The 24209-nt window shown below is 34.3% G+C and overlaps 1 protein-coding gene across 4 annotated transcripts in view; it reads right to left on the bottom strand.

Annotated features, from left to right (window-relative positions):
* The window catches only part of GPD2 (glycerol-3-phosphate dehydrogenase 2), a 185881-nt gene that overhangs the window by 86202 nt on the left and 75470 nt on the right, over nt 1-24209 (bottom strand). For all 4 annotated transcript variants that reach the window (XM_051986359.1, XM_051986356.1, XM_051986357.1 and 1 more), the window contains exon 3: nt 13162-13330. In XM_051986359.1, coding sequence (XP_051842319.1) covers nt 13162-13330 — 169 coding nt within the window. The remainder of the gene's footprint in view (nt 1-13161; nt 13331-24209) is intronic.

Here is a 24209-nt window from a genome sequence, read left to right on the forward strand (position 1 = left end):
TTGCAATTTTAGGGTCATGCTTGTTGCTTCACAGTCACTCAGCACCCCTGCCTTATCCAAAAATGTTGCCAGTCCACATCTCTCCTGTCCTTCTCTTTGCTTACTAGGGACCATCACTAGCTTGGGCCCTCATCATCCCTTGTCTGATTACCTAATTGGCCTCAGTCTGTCCTCAATGCTGCTGACACCCCTGGTATTCCTAAAGCACAAATTTAATCAGCTCAATCCACGATTCAACACACTTCAGTGGCTCCCTATTGCCTTCAGGATAAAATCCAACGTCCTCTCTGGCAAAGTTCTTCCAATCTGGCTCCACCCTATATTTCAAGATTGATTACATATTACTCCTTCTCACGCAATCTCAGTTCCAGCCAAACTGACCTGTTTACTGCTTGAAGTGCAGGACAGTCTATCCTTGGCTTCCATGCCTGGATATAAGCTGCCCCTCGTGCTTGAAATATTCTCTCCTCACCTCTGCTTTTTGTAATACCTGTATTACAAATTACAAAAATATCTGTATTTTGTAATGCCTTCATTCTCTGCTCAACGCCATCTCTTACATGAGGTCCTTCCTGATCGTACTCTCCTCCCCAACTTCCTGAGGTTATTTGATATTTCTTTTATCTTTTATGCTGCTTAACCCTTTTAGAACATAAGTTCCCTAAAATAAGAAACAATTTCACTTTTCTTTTTTTTTATCCTTAGCATCTGGTCCAAGCAAGGGCTTCAGATACAATTAACTTTTTATCCACTCATCACTGGTGGCAATAGTAGGGGACATATCTGTTTAGTTAATTATGCAGAAATGTGGGTAAATCACAAAAATTCTTATAGGATTCATGAGTCAGACCATGAATTTATAATTATAACGGGGATAGATGGAATCAGTTTAATGGCAACTCCTAAGTCAGCAATGTCAAGCTTAGGAAAAACTGGAGTGATATTCTGCAAAAGTTAGTATTCTGTTTTGGAGGACATGCCCTATCAAACCAGAAAGTATTATGGGTCAAAATATATCTGGTGAAGTTACACTAGAATAGTGTAGAAAGTACTACCCAATTAGGTAAGATAAATCTTTTATTTAAGCCTAATTACTTGAATTAAAATTCTTTTCCCTAATAAATATTATTGCTTAAACCCACCTGATTCTTATAAGAAAAAAAGAATTTTTTTAGAAGGTGGCATCAAAATTTGGCAGTAGGAACTAAGACAAAAAAAAAGATAGACAAGGATAAGATGTGTAAAAAATAAGTATTTTTTGCTACAGTGTCATTCATTTTCTATGAGCAAGCAGCATATCAGGATGTTAACATTAATTAAGTTATTTTATGTTATAAAGTGCCATCCATTTCCTATGAGGAAGCAACTCAGGATGTTAAAACTATTTTGTAAAAACTGTAACCACTAGATGTTCACTGACTGCCATCTAATATTTTGTTCCCAAATTCCATTTCAGTCTTCCTTGTGGTGTGTCACTAACTACTTTCCTTAAATAGTAAGTGTTAAATTTCTTTTTGGAATTTTGCTTGAAAGAACAGGATATACATTTGCCATACATGCAAGTTGCTGCATAAAACCTGATCAAGTTGGCTCAGAAGACTGCTTTTAAATACAAATATTTGGAGCTTTGGAGATCCCTGGTCTCTTATACTCCAACTCTCTTTAGGGCTGGAATTACTCAACTTACCTTGGTCACTTTCTAAAAGTAAGGAAACACTTTTAACCAATTAACAAACATTTATTAGGACACTGTTGCTAGTGATGCAAGTACAAAGAATGAAACATCTCTTACTCCTAAAGAGTTTATATTTGATGAGGGAGGCAACAAATACACACACAGCAAAAACCAGTAATTCAACAACCATTTATTGACTATTTACAATATGCCAGGAACCAAACTAAGTATGAGAGAGAAAAAGAAAAGCAAATGTATAGTCTCTGCTTTCAAGGAACTCACATTCTAAAGAAGGAAACAACATAAAAATAATTATATATTTTACATATATATGTATTTGTATATGCAGGCAAATACACACACAGAGAAAGTGTGTGTAAATAGAAAGTATTTTCAATGAGACACTAACAGTAAGAAATGACTGAAAAAAGCCATCAGGACGTAGGATTTGGGCTGAGCTTCTAAGGAGGCCAGAAAAATCAGGAAATGGAAAGAAATTTGAAAACATGGGAGGGGGTGGGGGGAGGAGGAGGCAAGAAAGATTACAAAGAAAGGAAAGTATGGGGAGAGGGGGAGAAATGTATGAAAAAAGCAAAAAAGATAGTGCTTCTGGACCAAAGAGTACATGGAAGGAATTACATATTTAAAAGACTAGAAAGACAGAAAGGGGCCAAGATGTAAAGAGTCAAAAGCCAAACAGAGATTTATATTTCAAACTTCAGACACTTATTGTGTGATCATACTTAAGAAATTTAATCCTGACTGACTACTCCCTCTCCCACTCCCCCACCCTCCACCCCCGCAAAAAAAAAAAAAAAAAAAGAGGGTTGAAAAAAAATAGAGAGAAGTCCAGCAAAAATTGGCAAATTAGAGATCACTGATGATCTTGGAGAAGTTGCAGGTGAATGACAAAGGCAGATTGCAGAAGATTTAGAAGAAAGTGAGAAGAGAGGAAATGGAAATGTTTTCTCAGTTTAGTCAGGAAAAAATGGAGACAGGCAGAAAAATATTTGTTGGGGATGATCAAATCAAGTCAGGGTTGAGTGCTTTGTGTTTATATCAGTTGAAGCAGAGATGAATACATTTTTAGAGCACTGAAAAGCAGCCAGCAGATAGAAAGAGACTGAAAATTAGTGAGAATGGGACACTTAGTAGGAGCATCTGAAGAATGAAATGTGTGTTAGAGAGGTTTGTCTTGGTATGAAATAAGGCAACATCTTTATCTGATATGGGCATAAAGGGAAGAGGTGATAAAGGGAGGTTTTTTGAGTGATATGAGAAAAAAAAGGAGAAAAAAGAAGATAGAGGGAAAACTCAATTTTTTGGTGAGGAATAAGGTCTGGTACTGATATATAGAGTCCTCCTGCAATACTACTGGCATCCCTTAATATTCTCTGTCTCTAGAGCAAAAGTTGTTTAACTTCTAATCAGATCAGACTAAGCATAGTCTTGAAGACTGTTGCTATGCTGCAAAAGTCCCTCCCTATAAGTCCTACACTAGACATCTTTAGCCATGCCCAACAATTCCTTAGATTCTGTGGGTATTAAGATCTAAGACCTAAACATCCGTACTCCCAGAGAAACTTGCTATGAATAGAGCAGTAGATAGCAAGGGGCACTCATAAAGCCTTTTGATTTATTATATAAGAGACCCCTTAATATTAATGACATAAAAGGGTGAACACCAGTTTTATATATATACATACACCAAATTGTCCCTCCTCCCATTTCTTGGAATTAAAGAACAATTAGTTTTTTATTCCCTAAACACTAGTGATATATACACTCAAAGTTCAGTTTCCAATCCCTAGACTAGCTGGGGTGACATAGAAAAATAAATACAGCCACACAAAAACATCTGCTTATAGACCAAATTCCCTGAGAGAAAGTATAAGTCTTTGCCTTCTCTCCTCAAATAGCTTCAACGAATAGCTCCTTCATGGCTATGAAATAAAGATCAAACTCTTTTGTCTGACACTCATGAGCCTCAACAATCTACTATTATCTTACCCTTAGAGCTTTAGTCCATACTATTCCAAGCCAAAGAACATTTATTAATATCCTAATACATATAAATCACAGTAGTGGGCAATGGGAATCCTCTTTAAGGAACTCACATTCCCCTGGATAGGTACAGGGAAACAACTAGCTTTCTTTCTTTCCCAGACCGATCCTACTTTTTTTCACTTTATCCTCTATGCCTGAAATGTTCTCCTTGACCCTCTTTTCCCACTGGATTCCCTTTCATTTTTGGAATTCCAACTAAAAATTACACCTCTTCAATGAAGTCCTTACTGATCCCCATCCCATCTCTCATGTCCTCCCCTTTCATCTCTCACAAAGTATTATTACTATATATCATAGTCTTCTGACTACATAGTTTATCCTACTAGACTATAATGCAAATCATTCAACAAGTATGCATTAAGTACCAATTAAACCCTAGGCAAAGGTCCATTTTTGGACTATGGGGACCAGAAGGAGTTCTGAAAACAGTAGTGATTAATAAATGTCTGTTGTTGACCTGAGTGAAAGATTTCCCAATAGGATCATCTTTGTGTAAAAATGTATGTATGTATGAACGCATGTATAAAAATCCAGAAGGATTAACTCCCTCATTTGACAAATGAGAGTTGGTAACTTTTCAATATAACAGGACTAAGATTCAGACCTAGTTATCTGGCTCCAAATCCAGTGTCCTTTCCACCAAATCAATTAATCTCCCACATCAATATCTTCCTATGGCCTTAAGTCCCAGATGATTTTCAGGGCAAGAAATCTCTGTTTTTGATCAGGATCTCAGCCTTAATATGCATCTTTCTAATGCCTCCAAGATTGTGGATTGGAATTAGATTTTCATCATAGTTACTGAAGGTAGGAAACTAGATTTAGATTTGAAATGCCCATCTACAATTCACCCTGCCATATCATGTAGTCAAAAGTCCTAATTTAACAGATGAGTGAAGCAAGTGTGAAAGGTTAAGTAACTTGCCTCAAGTTATAAAGGGAGTAGCAGAGATGAGATTTTAAACCTAGATCTTTTTTTAAATAACTTTTTATTGATAGAACCCATGCCAGGGTAATTTTTTTTTTACAGCATTATCCCTTGCATTCACTTCTGTTCTGATTTTTCCTCTCCCTCCGTCCACCCCCTCCCCTAGATGGCAAGCAGTCCTTTACATGTTGAATAGGTTACAGTATATCCTAGATACAATATATGTGTGCAGAACTGAACAGTTTTCTTGTTGCACAGGGAGAATTGAATTCAGAAGGTAGAAATAACCCGGGAAGAAAAACAAAAATGCAAGCAGTTTATATTAATTTCCCAGTGTTCTTTCTTTGGGTGTAGCTGCTTTTGTCCATCTTTGATCTGAATTAGCTCTCTTTATTGAAGAGATCCACTTCCATCAGAATATATCCTCAAACAGTATCGTTGTTGAGGTATATAATGATCTCCTATAAACCTAGATCTTGACTATTCCTATGTTCTCTCCATTCTCACATTTTCTCTTTGCCATAGTGTATGAAAAGAAAAGGGTTCCAAGCACTCCTAAAATAAAGAGTCTAACAAACTTCACTGTGGATTCATCTGCAGCAACAATTTTGATTTCCAGAAAAGAAGCAGATCTTCAAAGAATCTGTGGCACAAAGTTAGCTTAAAAAGAGTTTGGTTGAAAAGGAAAGGTACTAAATTAAAATAAACAAATTTCAAGCAATATATATGATACTTTCTTCTTATTATTATTATTATTATGACCTGTATGAGTGAGTACTAAGAGGCAGCGTGAGGACCCCAAAAAGATTAAAGAATTCCATGACTGAAGATTTGGGTTAAAAATCCCACCTTAATGAATTTACTAATACTAATGAATTTGAGCAAATCTAAGCAAAGTCCCTGGATAGCATTTCTAAATGGTCTCTGGAAGTCTTCAAGGCAACAATTACTTATTAAGCATTTACTACTATGTGTCAGGTACCATGCCAGCACTGGGGACCTACAGACAAAAACAATCCCTAATCTCTAGAAGCTCAATCTAATGGGAGAGACAGCACATACAAACTTGCCATGTACCCCACTCCACCCCCCAAAAAATGTAGCCTGATAAACTTCAGATACTCCCAAAAGAAAGGTACTAATATTGAGGGGGGGAGAACTCAGGAAAAGCTTCTTGTAGAATGAGATTTTTAACTGATACTTGAAGAAACTAGAGAAGCCAGGAGGCTGACAAGAGGAGAAACAGAATTCCAGATATGGAAGTGGGGGACATAGCTAATAAAAATACCTAGAAATGGAAGATAGAGTGTCTTATGTGAGGAAAAGGAAAAGGCCAGTGTCATTCAAACATAAAGCACATGGAGACCTATAATATAACAATAACAACAATAAGCTAACATTTAAATAGCACTTATGAAGTGCCAAACACTGTGGAAAAGAGGAGAAGTTTTTAAAAGCAAAATAAAGATTCCTCTGGTTCTTTATAAAGCCATGATCTTATATAAAGCTAAAAATCAAAGAATAGAATTGTACAAGCAAGGACCCTTTTCTGTAGAACTCCATCTCCCTACCCATGCCCAAAGGAGGACTTTAGTAGAATAAGTCATGGCCTGTGTTTTGATTTGGCATTTTCTAACAGAGAATTTGTTCATCTTAATGGAATTTTACATATTGAATTTATTCAGTACCTGCTTGCATTTCTCTTTTGGGAAAAAAAGTCCACTTAGTAGAAGCTTGCAAGGCTCACATATTTTGCATACCTTTTTAGGATGCTGGAGATTAGGTGAACCATAACCAAAAACTATCACAAAGACATGACACTGATTTTAAAGTTAAATATTGCTGAGATTAAGCAATTCTTTTTTATATAGGAAGAAAGGTTCAAAGTATACATAAAAATTCTGTATTTTCAATTTATATTGGCCCTTTTTAAGAATTTGCATATTCAGCAACAGAATCAACAATCCAAACAAAGATGACTCTTTATCTGAAAGTCTGGTAAATATGCAATGTAATTGGGGTCATAATTTGTAAGCACAATGCACTATAAATTTTAATTAGTTAATTAGAAATGCTAGAATAACCCTACACAGAGACCCTAACCAAAATGTGGGTTTCACAAAAAGAGTATTTAAATTTACCAATACTTTTGCTGGTAAGTACTACCTGAGCTTATAAAATATGGGAACAGAATTTCTGCAACATTTTGTCCTCAGGATTTTAGCTCTTTTTAATCTTAATCCAGCAAGGCATGAAAAAACTGAAAGTTGCTATATTACTGCTCTGTCTCCAAACTAATTTTTTTTAACTATTCAGTTCATTAAAAAAAAAAAAGAGTAATATGTAAAAAGGACATTCTAAGTATAAGTACTCTTCTGTTCATCACTCAGACCAGTTAAGAGTTGTATGACCTGACCCCGGATGAAACAGTCTTCTGTCTTTTCTAGCATCTTCTTTTGACTCTGGTCTAATCATAGCCAAAGTATTCTACCTTCAGAATACTCTACATAATTTGATTTAAACTTCACTTTCATTTATTCTTCCCTTTGCTTTATTGGGAAATTAAAATCATTTCCTTTAGGAACTTAACTTCTCATTCCCAAATGATTCATAGCACTTGCATCTAAGCCTTTAAAATAAATATAAAAATCTGCACCAGGTTATAGCTGTGGTTTGGGGAGGAGGCTGAGAAACAAAGGAAAAATATTAGAAAAGTTTTACATTCATGGATTCCATATTTCAGGTTAAACTGGTCTTCTAGCTGGTTCCCAGCGACAACATTCTATCTCCTGTTTCCAACCCTTTCCAAGTTTTATCCCATGAATGTGCCACAAGTAGTATGCTCTATGCCTTTAACTTATTAGAAACTTTAGTCAATCTTCCATACTCAACTCAGATGCCATCTTCTACAAGAAGCATTATAAAATACTGCCATTTTTTATTTACTACTCTCTCATCAAACTACTTTGCATTACTTCACCTATATGTAGACAAAGTTATTTTATGCTTTCCAAAACAAGAACCATTACTTAGGGTTTTGCTGGTGGTACACATCAAGGTAGGAATGCGAAGCCAGAAGGTCTACAACAATGGCTCTGCTTTTCTTAACTTAGGTTCTCCTTCAGTTTCATTTATATGTCAATCAAAGAGGCTCTTGGAAGAAAAATAGACTTTGTATCCTGATATTATTTTTTGGTGGGGAGTCCAAAACAGGCTTTGGAGTCACAGCATTCCTGAAAAGTATTAAAGTGCATGGGATTTCTAACCCTAAGTCAGACGGATGTCTGAAACCCAAGAATTTAAATCAGTGCTAAATAGAGACACTCAGAAGATTAGATTTAATCTTAGTTTTAGGGTATTCTGGCTGATTTTTGTAAACTATCCTCAGATATAATTGTTGTCTATGGATTAAAAAAATTAAAAATGCTAATGCCTGCCCTTGTCAGCAAGAGCCTCTTTATAGATGAAAATAGAAAACCTAGAGATGGCCCTGAAGAACTAGAACCCAGAAAATAGAAGCAAAGAAAAGATTTTTGATAATAAGTATCTTTTTAGTAGAATTTCAGTAGAAATTCAGTAGAAGCCAAGGACTACATTTTTATCTTTTCATTTGCAACTACTACATTGCTGTATACTATGTGCAATAAATTTCAGCTGAATTAAAAGAGACAATCAATAGTCATACTGAAGATTAAGGTTTATCAAGCACTTTTAAATTATTCTACCACCACAGTAAATATCACATTCACATTTCCCACATAAAAAAACTGAGGCTCTAGAAAAACTTACATGAATTGATGCAGAGTGTAGTGAGAAGAAGCAGGAGAACACTCTACATAGTAATAGCAAGTTTATGTGATGATCAACTGTGATGGACTTGACTCTTAAACAATGAGGAGATTTAAGGCAATTCTAACAGACTTGTGATGGAGGCAGGAATCTACATCCAGAGCGAGAACTATGGAAACTGAACTGTGGATCAAAACATAGTATTTTCACATTTTTTTATTGTTATTGTTTGTTAGCTTGGGGTTTTTTTTTTTCCCCTTTCTAATGTTTTTTTTCTTTCAATCCGATTTTTTTCTGCGCAGCATTTTGAAGAATGTTTAGAAGAATTTCACCTATATTGGTTTGCTTGCTGTCTTGGGGAGGAGGAAGATGGGAAAAAGGCAGAACACAAGGTTTTAAAAAAGATGAATTTTGAAAATTAGTTTTGCACGGATAAAATTCAGGGGAAAAAACACCAACAACAACTGAAAGAAACTTAATGACCTGCTTAGAATCATTTGGCTGATGTGAGAGCCAGTATTCCAACCCAGAGCTCTTGATTCCAAATCCAGACAAGACTGAAGAAAAGGAAGCTGGGATCAGTTAGGTCAAACAGAAAAAAACTAGATTCCTTCCATATGACAGCCTTTCAAACATTTACAAGAAAACTATCATCTACTTTTACCATGTTCTCTTTACCAAGCTAAACATCCATTCCTTCAAATGATCCTTCTACAGCGCAAATTCAGGAGCCTTCACATATTGATTCCTCTTTTAAATTAGGCCAGCTTGTCCAGTGAAAAATCCAAAGTCATAGCACCTTCTTTCTGACACAATCCTCTTCCTACTACAAGGACTGGCATAATACAGGGTCAGGGTAGAAGTGAGGGGTGAAGAAGAGAAAAAGGTAGACCGAGAATCCACTAAGAAACAAATACAATTTGACAGCTGGCTCAGAAGAAACCTAATTGGTTGGTAAAGTTCCAAAATAGAGAATATGTAGCTTTTCCTTCACTATGACTCTTATGGGTTCCTCAAAATCATACTGATCAAAGTGCTTGTGCACCCATGATATACAAGAGCTTTAATGTCTACTGGCCCTCCAAAACTTTGATGTCCCGAAAAATCTAATTATTATTGGTAACTTTAAAAGATCACAGTAATTTATTTTTGTCAAATGTGACTAAAGATTAATGGATACAATCAGGAATAATTTGGTGAAAACATATCAAAGACACAGAAAGCAAAATTTGTTGTTAAGTGAAGCATCAAACATAATAAAAGAGCAAATTCCATGAATGAACAGCAACAATGAACAAGTCATTAACCAAATGCCTATGATTATTTCACACTTCAGAACATTACTGATACGATCAGAAAATGCAGTAAAAGGATAAATATAGATTACCTTCAGCAATTCTTTGTACATTTTAATTACAAATTCTACTTCCCCCACCCCCAGGCCTACCTACCAACATTATGGAAATAAGCATGAAAACTGTACTTGTAGAGCTAAATGGGTTTACCAACTATTTTAAATAAACCATAAAAACCAATATGCAAATATAACTATAGCTAATCTGTTGGGTTTTCTAAAACCATAACCAATGTGCCTAAAGCTATTAAAAATGCATATCCTTTTCTAGAAATGACTAATTACAAGCACAACTTTTAAAATCTACACACAGAATTATTTACCACATGGCCAGTGCAGCATGTAGAGTGATAATACTTTCAAGGTAAGTGAACAAAAATCCCTCAACTCTCCCAACATTATGCTCATTAAAAATAACTTAAGAGAGATCTCTGTCATTTATTCATCCCTTGAAAAATAGTTCTGCACTAATTTTAGGGTTTGTTGTACCATTTATTTACTCTGATGTTCATCAACATGAGTGTATATATTCCATGTCAGCATTTACTCCATTGTGAATCAAAATTCATCTTTATTCTTGCCTATCCTTTATGACTCTCATTTATGTTCTATCAGAAATCCACCATAGAAAGTTGACTCAAAAAGCTAGGAAACCATCCTCATATTTTAATAATAGCTAGCATTTTCATACCTTGAAGTACTTTTAAAATATTATTTCAACCTTGGGAGGTAGATGCTATTATTATCCCCATTTTATAAATAAGGAAACTGAGATATGAAGAGATTAAGTTACTTGCCCAGGAGTTGTGATTTGAACTTAGACTTTCCTGACTCCAAACCCAGCACCAAGTCACCTCTGATTCTTCTTCACAATGAATAGATTCCAGTGTAACATACAATGGTTATCCATTGAGTTTAATAAATTATCATATGAACAATCAAGTTTCTGACTTTAGGGAACTTCTAAAGACTTCATAATGTTTGTTTCTCTAATGTCTTTCTGAATAATCAGCTGCATTTTACAGTTAAAGAAGTAATGACAAGAAAGACAAATGACAAGAAAGCCTAAGCCATCCCCCTCCCCCAGATTTTTTTTACTTAAATTAATTATGCAACTTTGGACAAACCATTTGGTCTAAGAAAGACTCAGTTTCTTCAAATGTAAAATGTAGGGCTTAGATTAGGCAACTTTAGAGAGTTTTAAAATTCTAAAATTTATTATGCTTTGATGCACAATAATGACCTCCAGTAAAAACTTACTTCAGTATGTCAATATGGTATGACTACCATTGAATTTAGACAAAGTCAAACTTTAAAAAGACGTCAATCAAGAAAGAAATCTACATTATATGTCAACCATATCAACACTGTTTATATATGCATACGTGTGTGCACAAAGGTGTATGTGTACATGTGTATTGTGCATGTGTATATCGACATATGCATACATAAATATTTCTATGCTTGACTGTAGCCTTCTAGGGGAGATGAGAGGAGAAAATAGGGGAAAAAGAATAAAGTAAAAAGGGCACAGCAGAAAACAAAAGAAAACCTACAAGGAAGCAAGAGAAGTAATCAGTACAATGTCTTCTATTTTTATATATGCTCTCTTGAAGTGGAAATTTATTGTTAAATATTTCAAATCCTGCCCAATGATGTGCTGTGCACATAAAAATGTATTTTTGTTTATTGTTTATTTCCTATTTTGTTTTTGCTTATTTTTCATTTGTTTTAAATAAATGCATAAAAAAAGAAAAAAAAAACTTCCTCTATCAATGCACACTGAATTAACACCTTTTTTTTTAATTTAAGATTAAATAATTAGTTTACAGTATAGAGAGAGGAAGACTTTTGCAATCTCTTTTGATTCAGTTTTTCCTTCTGTTGCTTATTTTTTATATATCTCATCCAAGCTGCTTCTTACACACCCATATGTATATGTATGGTTATAGTAATGGTCTAAAACAATGGAAATGAAGTCAATGTATTCAGCATTGTCCCTACATACTAGTTTGCACGTTGTCTCCCCCCACGAGTTTGTGAGCTCCTTGAAGGCCCAGGAATGTCTTTTGCCTTTGTCTCTCTAGCATTTAGCACAGTGCCGGTGCATAGTAGGTACTTCACTAACTGATAATCTGTTTCTGAGCCAGGATTTGAACCCAGGCCTTCCTGATCTCAACACCAGGTCTCTCTATCTGCTATTCAAAAGGTTGCCTCTTTATCCCTACATTACAGTCTTTAAAAAAAATAAAATAAAGATTTTCCAAGATCTAACATAATTAAATAAACAGGGTGACTAAACCCAATCATGAAAGACAACATTCTAAGCTCTCTAGAAATTTAAGCAACTTGAAATAGCTATTTCCAATTCAAAAGATCTCTATCTGCCAAATAAGACAGGTTTGATTCCATCTACCTACCTCTCACTTTAGCACTCTTGGCTATGGTAACAACTCAGAGGAATCTCTGATCTCATTAGTGTGGCTAATCCTCCTCCAGACAGGCACTCTTTCCATAGTACAGAACACAACTTCTCCAGGCTGTCTCATTATAATTGTTCACTACGAGGTCTTTCCAGAAGTACTCACAGAAAATCTACTCAGACTCTACTAAGCAAGGGGACCATCTTAAGTGTTATTATTTATTCTCTCTAAATGACGAGACCATATTCTTTTCTGGCCTTAATTGTCACTAATGTCTTTCTTACTAATTCTGATAAACTAATGATATCATTGGTATATGCTGTAGCCTTTTAATACCCACCACCATATGTTTTTCTATTGTCTTTGTGTTACTTATAATTTTAGTTCTTCTGAGATTGAGATGTTCAATAATTCATAGCCATACTGTCCCTAAGACAAAATTTTGAAATGTGACCTATTTTTTTCTTCTGGGACAACTAAGTGGTACTGTGTGTAGAATATTGGACTTGGAGTCAGGAAGGCTTGAGTCCAAATGTGGCCTCAGACACATAATGACTGTGAAGTTACCTATTTTAAATATTAAGTATAAATATAATATAAAATTAAATAATATTACTATTATTATAATTACTATTATCCTTCTAATAATAATAAGCCCAGCTCACTGACCAAGATGTTCTTTTGTTCTTTTGGTCATTTTCAGTTTTGTCTTAGTCTCTTTGACCCCTTTGGGATTTTCTTGACATAATGAAGTGGTTTCCCACATCCTCTAAATCACTTTACAGATCAGGAAACAGAGGCAAACAGGTTAAGTGACTTACCCAGTACCCACAGTCATTGAATGTCTAAGCCATAATTTTAGAAACACAATAAGTAAACTTAACAGTTCACTTAGTTTATCCCCCACATCTATGTCAGGTCTTACCCCTAGTAACAGCATCTAATGCACAGCCAGCTCCTGTTGCTCCACCACCAATAACAAGAATATCAAACTCAGAATTACTCTGGAGACTTGCAAGCTGGTTTTCTCTTGAAGGAAGTTCCTTAAGTTGAATATCAAAACAATCCACTGCCTGAACAGAGGCTAAGTTGACCTGAAACAGAAAGAAAATATTTTCATTTGGATATATGGAGCATCATTTTGGTGATATGTTAATAAAGCATACAGAAGGACAGATACAAAATAATGTCTACCCAGAGTCCAGCATGGCATAGTAGGAGAGCAGGAGCATTGGACTCCAGTGGCTACTTGTCACTCTCTAACACCTCTCCCCAACTCTCTCACCATTTCTATTGCTCTGTTCCTGAAACAACACTGGATTCTGATAGGTGACCTGTTGACTTAAATGGTCTGTGACCAGACCTCTTCCTGGCTACCAACTCCAAACCACACCAGTCATATAATTCACCACCCTCTCCCTTTTCAGTATATCTACATATATATCTACATATCTACATATATATCTACATATATACCGTCTCCCCCACCCTATCAAAATGGAAGCTCCTTGACTGAATATGGATCAAAGCACAGTACTTTCATCCTTTTTATTGGCTGCTTCTTTGTTTGTTTTGTTTTATTTTCCTTTCACCTTTTAATCTGATTTTTCTTGTGCAGCATGACAAATATGGAAATATATTTAGAACTGCACATGTTTAACTATATTGGTTTGCTTGTTGTCTACAGAAGGGGATGGAGGGTAAGGATGGAAAAAAATGTGGAACACAAGGTTTTGCAAAAGTGAATGTGGAAAATTATCTGCATGTATTTGGAAAAATAAAAAACAATTTTAAAAAATAGATGCTCTGTAAGAACAGAGATTAATGATGAATATTGGAGGGGATGCAAGAAAACTGGGACACTGATGCATTGTTGGTGGAGTTGTGAACGAATCCAACCATTCTGGAGAGCAATCTGGAATTATGCCCAAAAAGTTATCAAACTGTGCATACCCTTTGATCCAGCAGTGCTACTACTGGGCTTATACCCAAAGAGATACTAAAGAAGGGAACGGGACCTGTATGTGCCAAAATGTTTGTGGCAGCCCTGTTTGTAGTGGTTAGAAACTGGAAATTGAATGGATATCCATCAATTGGAGAATGGCTGGGTAAATTGTGGTATATGAATGTTATGGAATATTATTGTTCTGTAAGAAATAGCCAAGCAGGACGAATACAGAGAGGCTTGGAGAGACTTACATAAACTGATGCTGAGTGAAATGAGCAGAACCAGAAGATCATTATATACCTCAACAACGATATTGTATGAGAATGTATTCTGATGGAAGTGGATTTCTTTGACAAAGAGACCTAACTCAGTTTCAATTAATCAATGATGGACAGAAGCAGCTACACCCAAAGAAAGAACACTGGGAAATGAATGTAAACTATTTGCATTTTTGTTTTTCTTGCCGGGTTATTTTTACCTTCTGAATCAAATTCTCCCTGTGCAACAAGAGAACTGTTCGGTTCTGCAAACATATATTGTATCTAGGATATACTGTAACCTATTTAACATGTATAGGACAGCTTGCCATCTAGGAGAGAAGGTGGAGGGAGGGAGGGGAAAAATCGGAACAGAAGTGAGTGCAAGGGATAATGTTGTAAAAAATTATCCTGGCATGGGTTCTGTCAATAAAAAGTTATTATAAAATAAAATTAAAAATACATGGTAAGCACTTAATAAATGCTAATTCTTACAATTACTAATTATGCTTCCCTTGTTACAAGCTAGTAGTTTTGTCTTTATGAGGTTTTCTTGTCTCTGATACTTAAGTAATTGTGCTTCCCTGATTAGTCACATGATGGCAAGTGTGGGGGTTTTTTTAAGTCTTTTTTTTTCTATCTATAAAATGGAGGCAATATACTGGCACTATGTGTATCTTTTTTTTTAAATTATTATAGCTTTTTATTGACAATATATTGCATGGGTAATTTTTCAATACTGACCCTTCCAATCACTTCTGTTCCAACTTTTCCCTTCCTTCCCTCCACCCCCTCCTCTAGATGGCAGGCAATCCCATACATGTTAAATATGTTAAAGTATATCTTAAATACAATATATGTGTACATATTTACACAGTTCTCTTGTTGCACAAGAAAAATTGGATTTAGAAAAGTAAAAATAACCTGGGAAGAAAAACAAAAATGCAAGCAATCCACACTCATTTCGTAGTTTTCTTTCACTGGGTGTAGCTAGTTCTGTTCATCACTGATCAATTGGAACTGAATTAGATCCTCTCATTGCCAAAGATAGCCACTTCCATAAGAATTGATCCTCATGCAGTATTGTTGTTGAAGTATGTAATGATCTCCTGGTCCTGTTCATTTCACTCAGCATCAGTTCATGTAAGTCTTTCCAGGCCTTTCTGAAATCATCCTGCTGGTCATCCTACTGGCACCCATTCAATTTCCAGTTTCTATCACTACAGAAAGGGCTGCCACAAACATTTTTGCACATACAGGCCCCTTTCCCTTCTTTAAGATCTCTTTGGGATGTAAGCCCAGTAGTAGTAACACTGCTGGATCAAAGGGTATCACACACACAAAGGGTATCCATGAAATGGAACTAGGATGTAGAAAATGCATAAACCTTAAAACACTATATTAATGTAAGGTAGTATTAATGATAAGTTATATTCATTGATTTCCATTTAAATTAAAGCAGCATAAATATCCCTATTTTAAAGGAAGTTTTTAAAAATTCTAAATGTTAGTGAAACATAGAATAATTTATCTGTCAGATCTATGAAAAATGGAAGAACTTAAAAGTAAATAAGATATAGAGTATTACAAAATGTAAATGGATTAATTGTAATTATATTAAATTAAAAATATTTTGCATAAACAAAATCAATGCCAGCAAAATTAGAAGGAAAGCAAAAAACTAGGGAGAAAATTTTATAATAGAGAACTAAGTCAAATTTATAAGAGTTATATATTATACTTTAAGAGTTATAATTTATATATAGTTATAATTTAAAAACACAAGTCATTTCCCAATAAATATTCAAAAGATATGAACAGGCAGTTTTCAGACAAAGAAATTAGTTATCCAAAATCATATAAAAAAATCTTTAAATCACTGCTGACTAGAGAAATGCAAATTAAAATAACTCTGAGGAACCTATCAGATTGACTAATATGACAGAAAAGGAAAATGATAAATGTCGGAAGGAATGTGAGAAAACTGGAACACTAATGAATTAGATAGAGTTGTGAACTAATCCAACCATTCTGGAGAGTAATTAAGAGGTCACTTCTGGGAACTTCATTACCAAGATAGCAAGCAACATAGATCAAGCTGGAAAGGAGCTCCATTAAAGTTCAGCTGTTGGTAGAGTAAAAGAACAAAGACGCATGACATCTGGTACCTTAAATCAGGGTAGGGAACATTTTTTTTTTCTGCCAAGGGTCACTTGGATCTTTATACTATCATTCACCAGCCATACAAAATTATCAACTTAAAAACGCAAGCAGTGGGAGATTGTTATATTTAGTTTTCAGTTCATCATCAGCTTCCCTTGCTTTGGCAGGGCAGACCAAACAATTTCACAGCCCTTATATAAAACATTCCCCACCCCTGTTTTAAATGATTATCACTATTTATTAGATTCTAAGCTTTTTTCTACCTGAAGATAGAGAACAAATGCTATCAGAACCCAATAATGGCCCTTTGGGATTAAAGTCCTGTTTGGACCATGCTAATTAAAGCTCATCTATATAATGACTATATACCTATATAATATAACTGGTTTCAACAATATATTCAGTTAATCAGCAGACTATTCTAAAATCATGACTTCCAAAATAACCATCTTAGTACCTTTGAAAAGTATAGTGGTATAGTATTAAAGACCACTGGATTTGAAAGTCAGAGGACCTGAGTCCTTACCTTTGTGACTTTGGGCAAATCATTTAGTATTTCACCTTTGAGTTTGTTGTTTTGTTTTTTTTTAATCTATAAAATGACAAAGTTTAACTAGAAATCTCAAATAGTATCTTCTAGCTAAATCTCTATGACCTGTGGATCCCAAGAGTCTCAGATAAATGATTCTCTTGTCAAAAATGTGAAATAAGTAAAATACAAATCTAGCTAAACTATTTTTAGCTATCTGGCCACAATTCAAACAGATGAACATCAATTAGGTAATACCCAATGTAGTTTGTTTTATATACAATTTCATTATTATTATTTATATTCTCCCTCTTTTTTATATGAGAGGAAGAAAAGCTGAAAGTGCTCCAGAAAGTACTTTTTCAAAACATGTGTTTCACATATGCAATGGAAAGAAACATTGCTTTGTAAAGTAATTATTTATGGGGAAAACTGAACTCTACTACTTTTAAGAAAAATTGAAAACCAAATTATACTTTTCAATTTAGTGTAACAATTAATTCTAAAATTTTCTCTACAACTAAAACAAAAATTCTTAAACTGAGGGTTCATGAACTATTGACAAAATAACAAAGAAAATCAATTGTTTTGAAATTAAACTATGTATTTTGTTGATCATCACATAATCTTGTTTTGCTGTGTACACTGTTCTTTTGGTTCTACTCACTTCACTTAGCATCAGTTCATGTAAGTCTCTACATGCCTTTCTGAAATCATTCTGCTTCATCATTTCTTACAGAACAATAATATTTCATAACATTCATATATCATAATTATTTAGCCATTCTTCAGTGATCGGCAGCCACACAGTTTGAAGTTTCTTGCCAATATAAAAAGGTCTGCTAACAAACACTTTTGCACATGTGGATCTTTCTCCCTTTTTTATGATCTCTTTGGGATACAGGCCTATTAGTGACACTGCTGGATCAAAGGATATGCAGTTTGACAGCCCTTTGAGCATAGTTCCTAATTGCTCTCCAGAATGATTAGATCAGTTCACTTCAACAACAATGTATTAGTGTCCCAGTTTTACCACATTCTTCCCAAAATTTAGCATTATCTTTTACTGTCATCTTAGCCAATCCAAATGTAGTAGTATTTCAGAATTGCCTTAATTTGCATTGCTCTAATCAATAGTGATTTAGAGCATTTTTATTTGATTAGAAATGGTTTTAATTTCATCTGAAAATTATGTGTTCATATCCTTTGACCATTTATCAACTGGAGAATGGTGTGTATTCTTCTAAATCTGAGTTAATTCTCCATGTATATTAGAAATGAGGTCTTTATCAGAACCCTTGGATATAAAAATATTTTCCATGTTTTCTGCTTCCCTTCTAATCTTGTTTGCATTGGTTTTGTTTGTACAAAAACCTTTTTAACTAATCAAAATTATTCATTTTACATTCCATAATGTACTCTAGTTCTTCTTTGGTCACAAATTCCTTCCTTCTCCACAGATCTGAGAGGAAGACTATCCTTTGTTCTTCTAATTTGCTTATAGTATCACACTTTATGTGATACTATAATTATATATAATCATGATGAACCCATTTTGACCTTATCTTGGTATAAGGTATTAGGTGTTAGTTGATACCTAGTTTCTGCCTTACTATTTTCCAATTTTCCTATCAATTTTTGTCAAATGGTGAGTTCTTATCCCAGGAGTTTTAGCACAACTTCTTGTTGTACAAGGATGATCATTCTTACCAAGAAGAGTTTTGCTAAAATTTATCATTATAATATAATATACTCACTCTATTCCTCCCTTCCTGCCCCCACATTTAAACCACATACACACACAAATACTTAAGTCATATATTATGCTGAGTAATATTGCTAAATGCATGTATTAAGCTTTGAGTTATTGTGTAAAATTTTCTTTTAGTTCCTCAAAATCATCCTAAGCACAATTTATAAATGGCTTTTTTTCTTCATTATTGCTTTAAGGGCCACAGCACAACATTCTGAAGAACCACACAGATGTTTTGCCATTGGTCAGTAAGTCATAACTAATATATGTATTTGGTCTCATTTCAGAATAAAGGAAAAAGGAACAAACTACACTGTGCTCATTAACATAATGAGGTGATTTTTTAAATTAAATGTTTAATTCTTAAATACACTTTAAAGCTCTTTCAGTTTGGACAACATTAAATATAATTCCTGAGATGAATATTCACGCATGAGATAAAAACAAAATTTGTAAACTGTCCATAAAAACCTCACTCCAAAATGCTTTTTACTAATCAATTTAAGTTGCATCAAAGTATGGTCATTAATCAATCAATTATTTGAGATGTCAGATCAAAAAGTCCCTCAATTCATGTATCTGAGTTGTTATTGATAGTTTCTTTGACCTTAACATCTTTTTTAGATATACTTATATAAGAAATAAGTATAAGAACCAAACCAAGATTTGGGTGAACAGTATGCGTGGATACCACAAGCCTAATTTTTCAAGTCAGTTAAGATATTAAATTCCATTACCAGAAATACTTTAGCTAACATGCTAGAATCTAGTCAAAGGTAATGATGTGAATGGATATATAAGAATGGCATATAGATTCTTCTCTTCGTAAAGCTCAATTGATAATGGATAGAGCGTCAGCCCTGAAGTCAGAAGGACCTGGGTTCAAATCTGACCTCAGACACTTAATACTTCCCAGCTGTATGGCCCTGGGCAAGTCATTTAACCCCAATTGCCTCAGCAAAAATAAATAAATAAAAAATAAAGAATTAGATGGCATTGTCTAAAATCTATCCTATCCTATGTTATTTACATGCTGTGTTCCAGTAACTTAACATCAAATAATCTTGATTTTACACAAAGCACAATGCCAAATACTATTTACACCAAGACTCTATACACACCAAGATTAGAGAGAATTTCCATATTCATGACCCATATATATATACATATATATCACAGTAATAGTATATGAGTTTAGTATCAAAAAGGGATACTTCCCTTAATTAAGTCTGTAATTGTGAAAAAATGCAATGTGGTAATCGCAGTGACAGGATCTTAAGAAGCCACAAGATCAGGATGTTCTATATTTTTTAATTAAATACTTAAGATATATGTATGCTCACTGATATGAGGCAAACTATGACCCATCCATAATCTGTGTATTTTGTTCCATATTCTTGTCCGTGTCTTTCCATAAGTTTGCAGCAAGTTATCTACTCCATGTACTAGAGATCTTCATCACTGCTCACTATTATTATATCACAAAGATATGAGGTGGAATACATTGGACATTCAACTATTATTCCTTTCTTTGGCCATAAGACCAATCTATCTTTTTCATTCATAAAAGTGTGATGAATTATTTTACTCTGGTTCTTTTCTTTTTTCTTTTTCAAATAAATGTCTGCCTTCTCTCGCTCTCTCTCTCTCCCCCCCAGCCTTCATTTCCATCCTCCTCCTTCTCCACTTCCACTTCCAACCAAAATTCCCATTATAAACATGTATCAGTTCCACAAAACAAATTTCTATATTGGCCTTGTCATTTCCCTCCCCCACCCCAAACAACAAAAAGGTCTCAATCTGCAGTCTGTTCCACTACTTTTCTATCAGGAGGTAGGGTAGCCTGTTTCATGATGAGTCCTCTGGAACCATGATTGGTAACTGTGTTGCTCACTGTTCAAAATCAACTGTGTTTACAATATTATCATCATTATATAACTCATTCTCTAGTTTTGCTCTTTCATGATTTATCAGTTCATAAAAGTCATTCCAGGTTTTTCTGAAAACACCTCTTTTTTTTTAATTTCCTAGAGCAAAATAGAATTCCATTATGCTATGTGTTCAGCTATTTTTCAACTGATGGTCATGCAATGCCCTCAGTTATTGTCCAGAATAATTGGACAAGTTCATAGTCATATCAGCCACATCCCCTATGGCATTTGTCATTTTTCTTTTTTGTCAATTTTGCCAATCTGATGGGTGTGAGGGAGAATCACAAAGTTGTTTTAATTTGCATTTCTTTCATTGTAAATTATTTAGAATATGTTTTTATAATTCAACAACAATTATTAAAAAGATGGGGTTTGTTTCATAAAGATCCATTTGTAGTACCTATCCAAACTGACTGGCAATTATCTGCAGATTCTCCATCTAATTTCATATCACACTCTAGAAAACACATTTTTCATGCACTTAATTTTTCCTGGTGAATCATCACGCCAAAATCTTTGAAATTATTTTGAATATAGATTCATTTAGGAAGTTCTGCAATGTTCTAGGACTTGATGCAATGTTTATACAAACTGGAGGAACTCATCATTTCTAGGGAATCCTTTTAGAACTTGAACTTTGGGCTAGATCTTCATGATAATGTCAAATGCATGACAAATGTTTATTCTATACCTCACTTGATATTAAATCATCATAGGTCAAATTATACTTGACTTTGCAAACTTTCAAAGTTTTCTAACTGTTGATGGGGAAGATATATTTTGTTGTAGAATTTTCGCTGTTCCCTATTAATGCCATCATCATGGAAAACTTTGATTATGTACTGATTATTTTCATAAAAATCTTATATAGCGTCAAAAGCAACACAAAGGTAGCTTTTTTATATTTTTTTATTCACTCTTCTCCTCCTCTCCCCCCCCTCAAGATTGGTATCTTTTTCTCCAAAAACTTGCAATCCTCAATACCTTCACAATTATATTGCCTTTCTTGAGGCACTGCTCTCATGAATCTCTTCTATGCAATTTGTTCTAATCCAGTTGCTTTTCCCATCTTTATTCTCCTTCAGTGACATTTTCTACCTCCTTTAAAAATACATTCAGAACTGTGATGTTAAATTCCAAGTGTGATATCTCCACTTTCCTTGATAGCGAAATGAGTTTATGGAGAAAATGTTTGTAGATCATTTCTATCTTTTGTCTAGATGGTATCTTCTTTTCAACTTCATCTTTCAATACCCACAGAATAAATATTGAATTGGGGGTCTCATAAAGCTTTTGTAACCTTTAGTGCTTTTATAAGGCAATGGTTTTTTATAATCTTCTACTACCATGTTTCTCAGTAAAATTTTGTACATGAATTATATTCCAAACCAGTATTATCTTTGGCAGCTATTTCTTTCCACTTATCAAATAAGACAAGTGTTTGCTAAATAAGTTGTTTTTCAGGGGATTTTCTGATTTTCCTTATTATGGTAATTTATTTACTTTTAACTTCTTATGAAACTATTATAACAGATGTTTTTGTATTCCTTGCTTCCATATTCCACTCCTAATCATCAAGACCTTGCTTAGATAGGTTGAATTAGGAACTATTTTAATTACATGCTATAGCTTTTTTCTCATTATCTTTTGTTTTAAGTTGCCACTAATTTTAATCTTTGTTCTGTCAAATCATTCTCTGACAATTTATAGGTAGCTGATTCAAGAATGACTCCCCCCATCAATTCTTCAAATCATTTTCTGATAATTTACAGGTAGCTAATTCAAGAATGACTCCCCCATCATTTCTCATCCATTAAAATATAATCAACTGTATATTCGTGATGTAATATGGGGCTTTCCTTGTCAAATGCTTTTAGCTTCTTCTCTCAAAGTATTCAAAATGCTTTGATAGAAAGTTTATATATAGTCTGTTAATTTTTAAATTTTTTTCTTTCCTTATTATTGATCCATAGTTTCTAACATTTTTCATAGTCCTCATCTATTCCAACCTTTGCATATCTAGCTATCTATCTATATCTATATCTATATCTAGCTATCTGTCCCATCTATCTATCTATCTATCTATCTATCTATCTATCTATCTATCTATCTATGCATTTAATTTGGAGGATATTTCTTTTTTTTTTCCCTGAGGCAATTGGGATTAAGTGATTTGCCCAGGGTCACATAGAGGACTGTGTCTGAGACCATATTTGAACTCTGGTCCTCCTGACTTCAGGGTTAGTGCTCTATCCACTGTGCCACCTAGCTGCCCCATGATTTCTTTATAGAACTTCCTAACCTCTTCATTTTCTACAATAGATGTTGTCTCATAAGTTAAGTATTTTTCAATATACTGATCATTAGCACTGAAATCCAAGATTACTAAACATCCCATGATATTTGTGATATCATGATCCCGATATCTTTTTACTTTTGGACACATAATAAGCAACGCCCAATTACCCTTTATTTAATCTTCCTAGGGAAGACCATCTTTCATTCCAATGCAATTTCTTTCAATGTTCTTATTTCATTTGTAGTGAGAATGTTGAGATTGTTATAATTTAGTTTCCCCAATAGAAAGTTCAGTCATTGGACAAGCATATCATATTTAGGTTACCAACTGCTAAATTCAAGATTATACATAGTAGGGGCAGCTAGATGGCACAGTGGATACAACACCAGCCCTGAAGTCAGAATGACCCAAGTTCAAATCTGGTCTCAGACACTTAACATTTTCTAGCTGTGTGACCTTGGGCAAGTCATTTAATCCAATTGCCACAGGAGGAAAAAAGAGAAATTATACACAGTATAAAAGCGCTTTGAGTTTTAGTGACTTTGCCCCTTTTTCTGATAGTATAACTGTAGATGAGAAGACCACAAAAAAAATCTATATTTTTCTTTATTTCAAGAGTTACACATGGCCTAAGAATTCATGAATAAATGAGATGTAGACTGGTAGGGAGCCTCTGCAAACAACTAAACTAGCCCTTGAAAAGCAAATTTTGCAATCAAGTCTCTCTAGCATGGTAAAAACTGCCAACATTTCAGGACATTGGCATAAACTTTGTGAACTTAGAATCACCTTGATAACCAAAATAAGCCACTGATACAGGGCTTTATGTGTTTAATCCTTGATTTTTAATGTGAATGCAAGAAATTCTTTAGAATAATATTTGAAAACAAAAGTGTGAGCAACAAGAAGATTACATGATGAACAATTCTGATGGATGTGGCTGTTTTCAACAGCCTGGTGATTCAGGCTAGTTCTACTGGTTTTGTAATGGAGAGAGCCATCTACACCCAATGAGAAGACTATGAGGATTAAACGTAGATCACAACATAGTATTTTCACCTTTTTTTGTTGTTTGCTTGTGTTTTGTTTTCTT

Source organism: Antechinus flavipes, chromosome 3 (genome assembly GCF_016432865.1).
Source record: "Antechinus flavipes isolate AdamAnt ecotype Samford, QLD, Australia chromosome 3, AdamAnt_v2, whole genome shotgun sequence".
Lineage (NCBI taxonomy): Eukaryota > Metazoa > Chordata > Mammalia > Dasyuromorphia > Dasyuridae > Antechinus > Antechinus flavipes.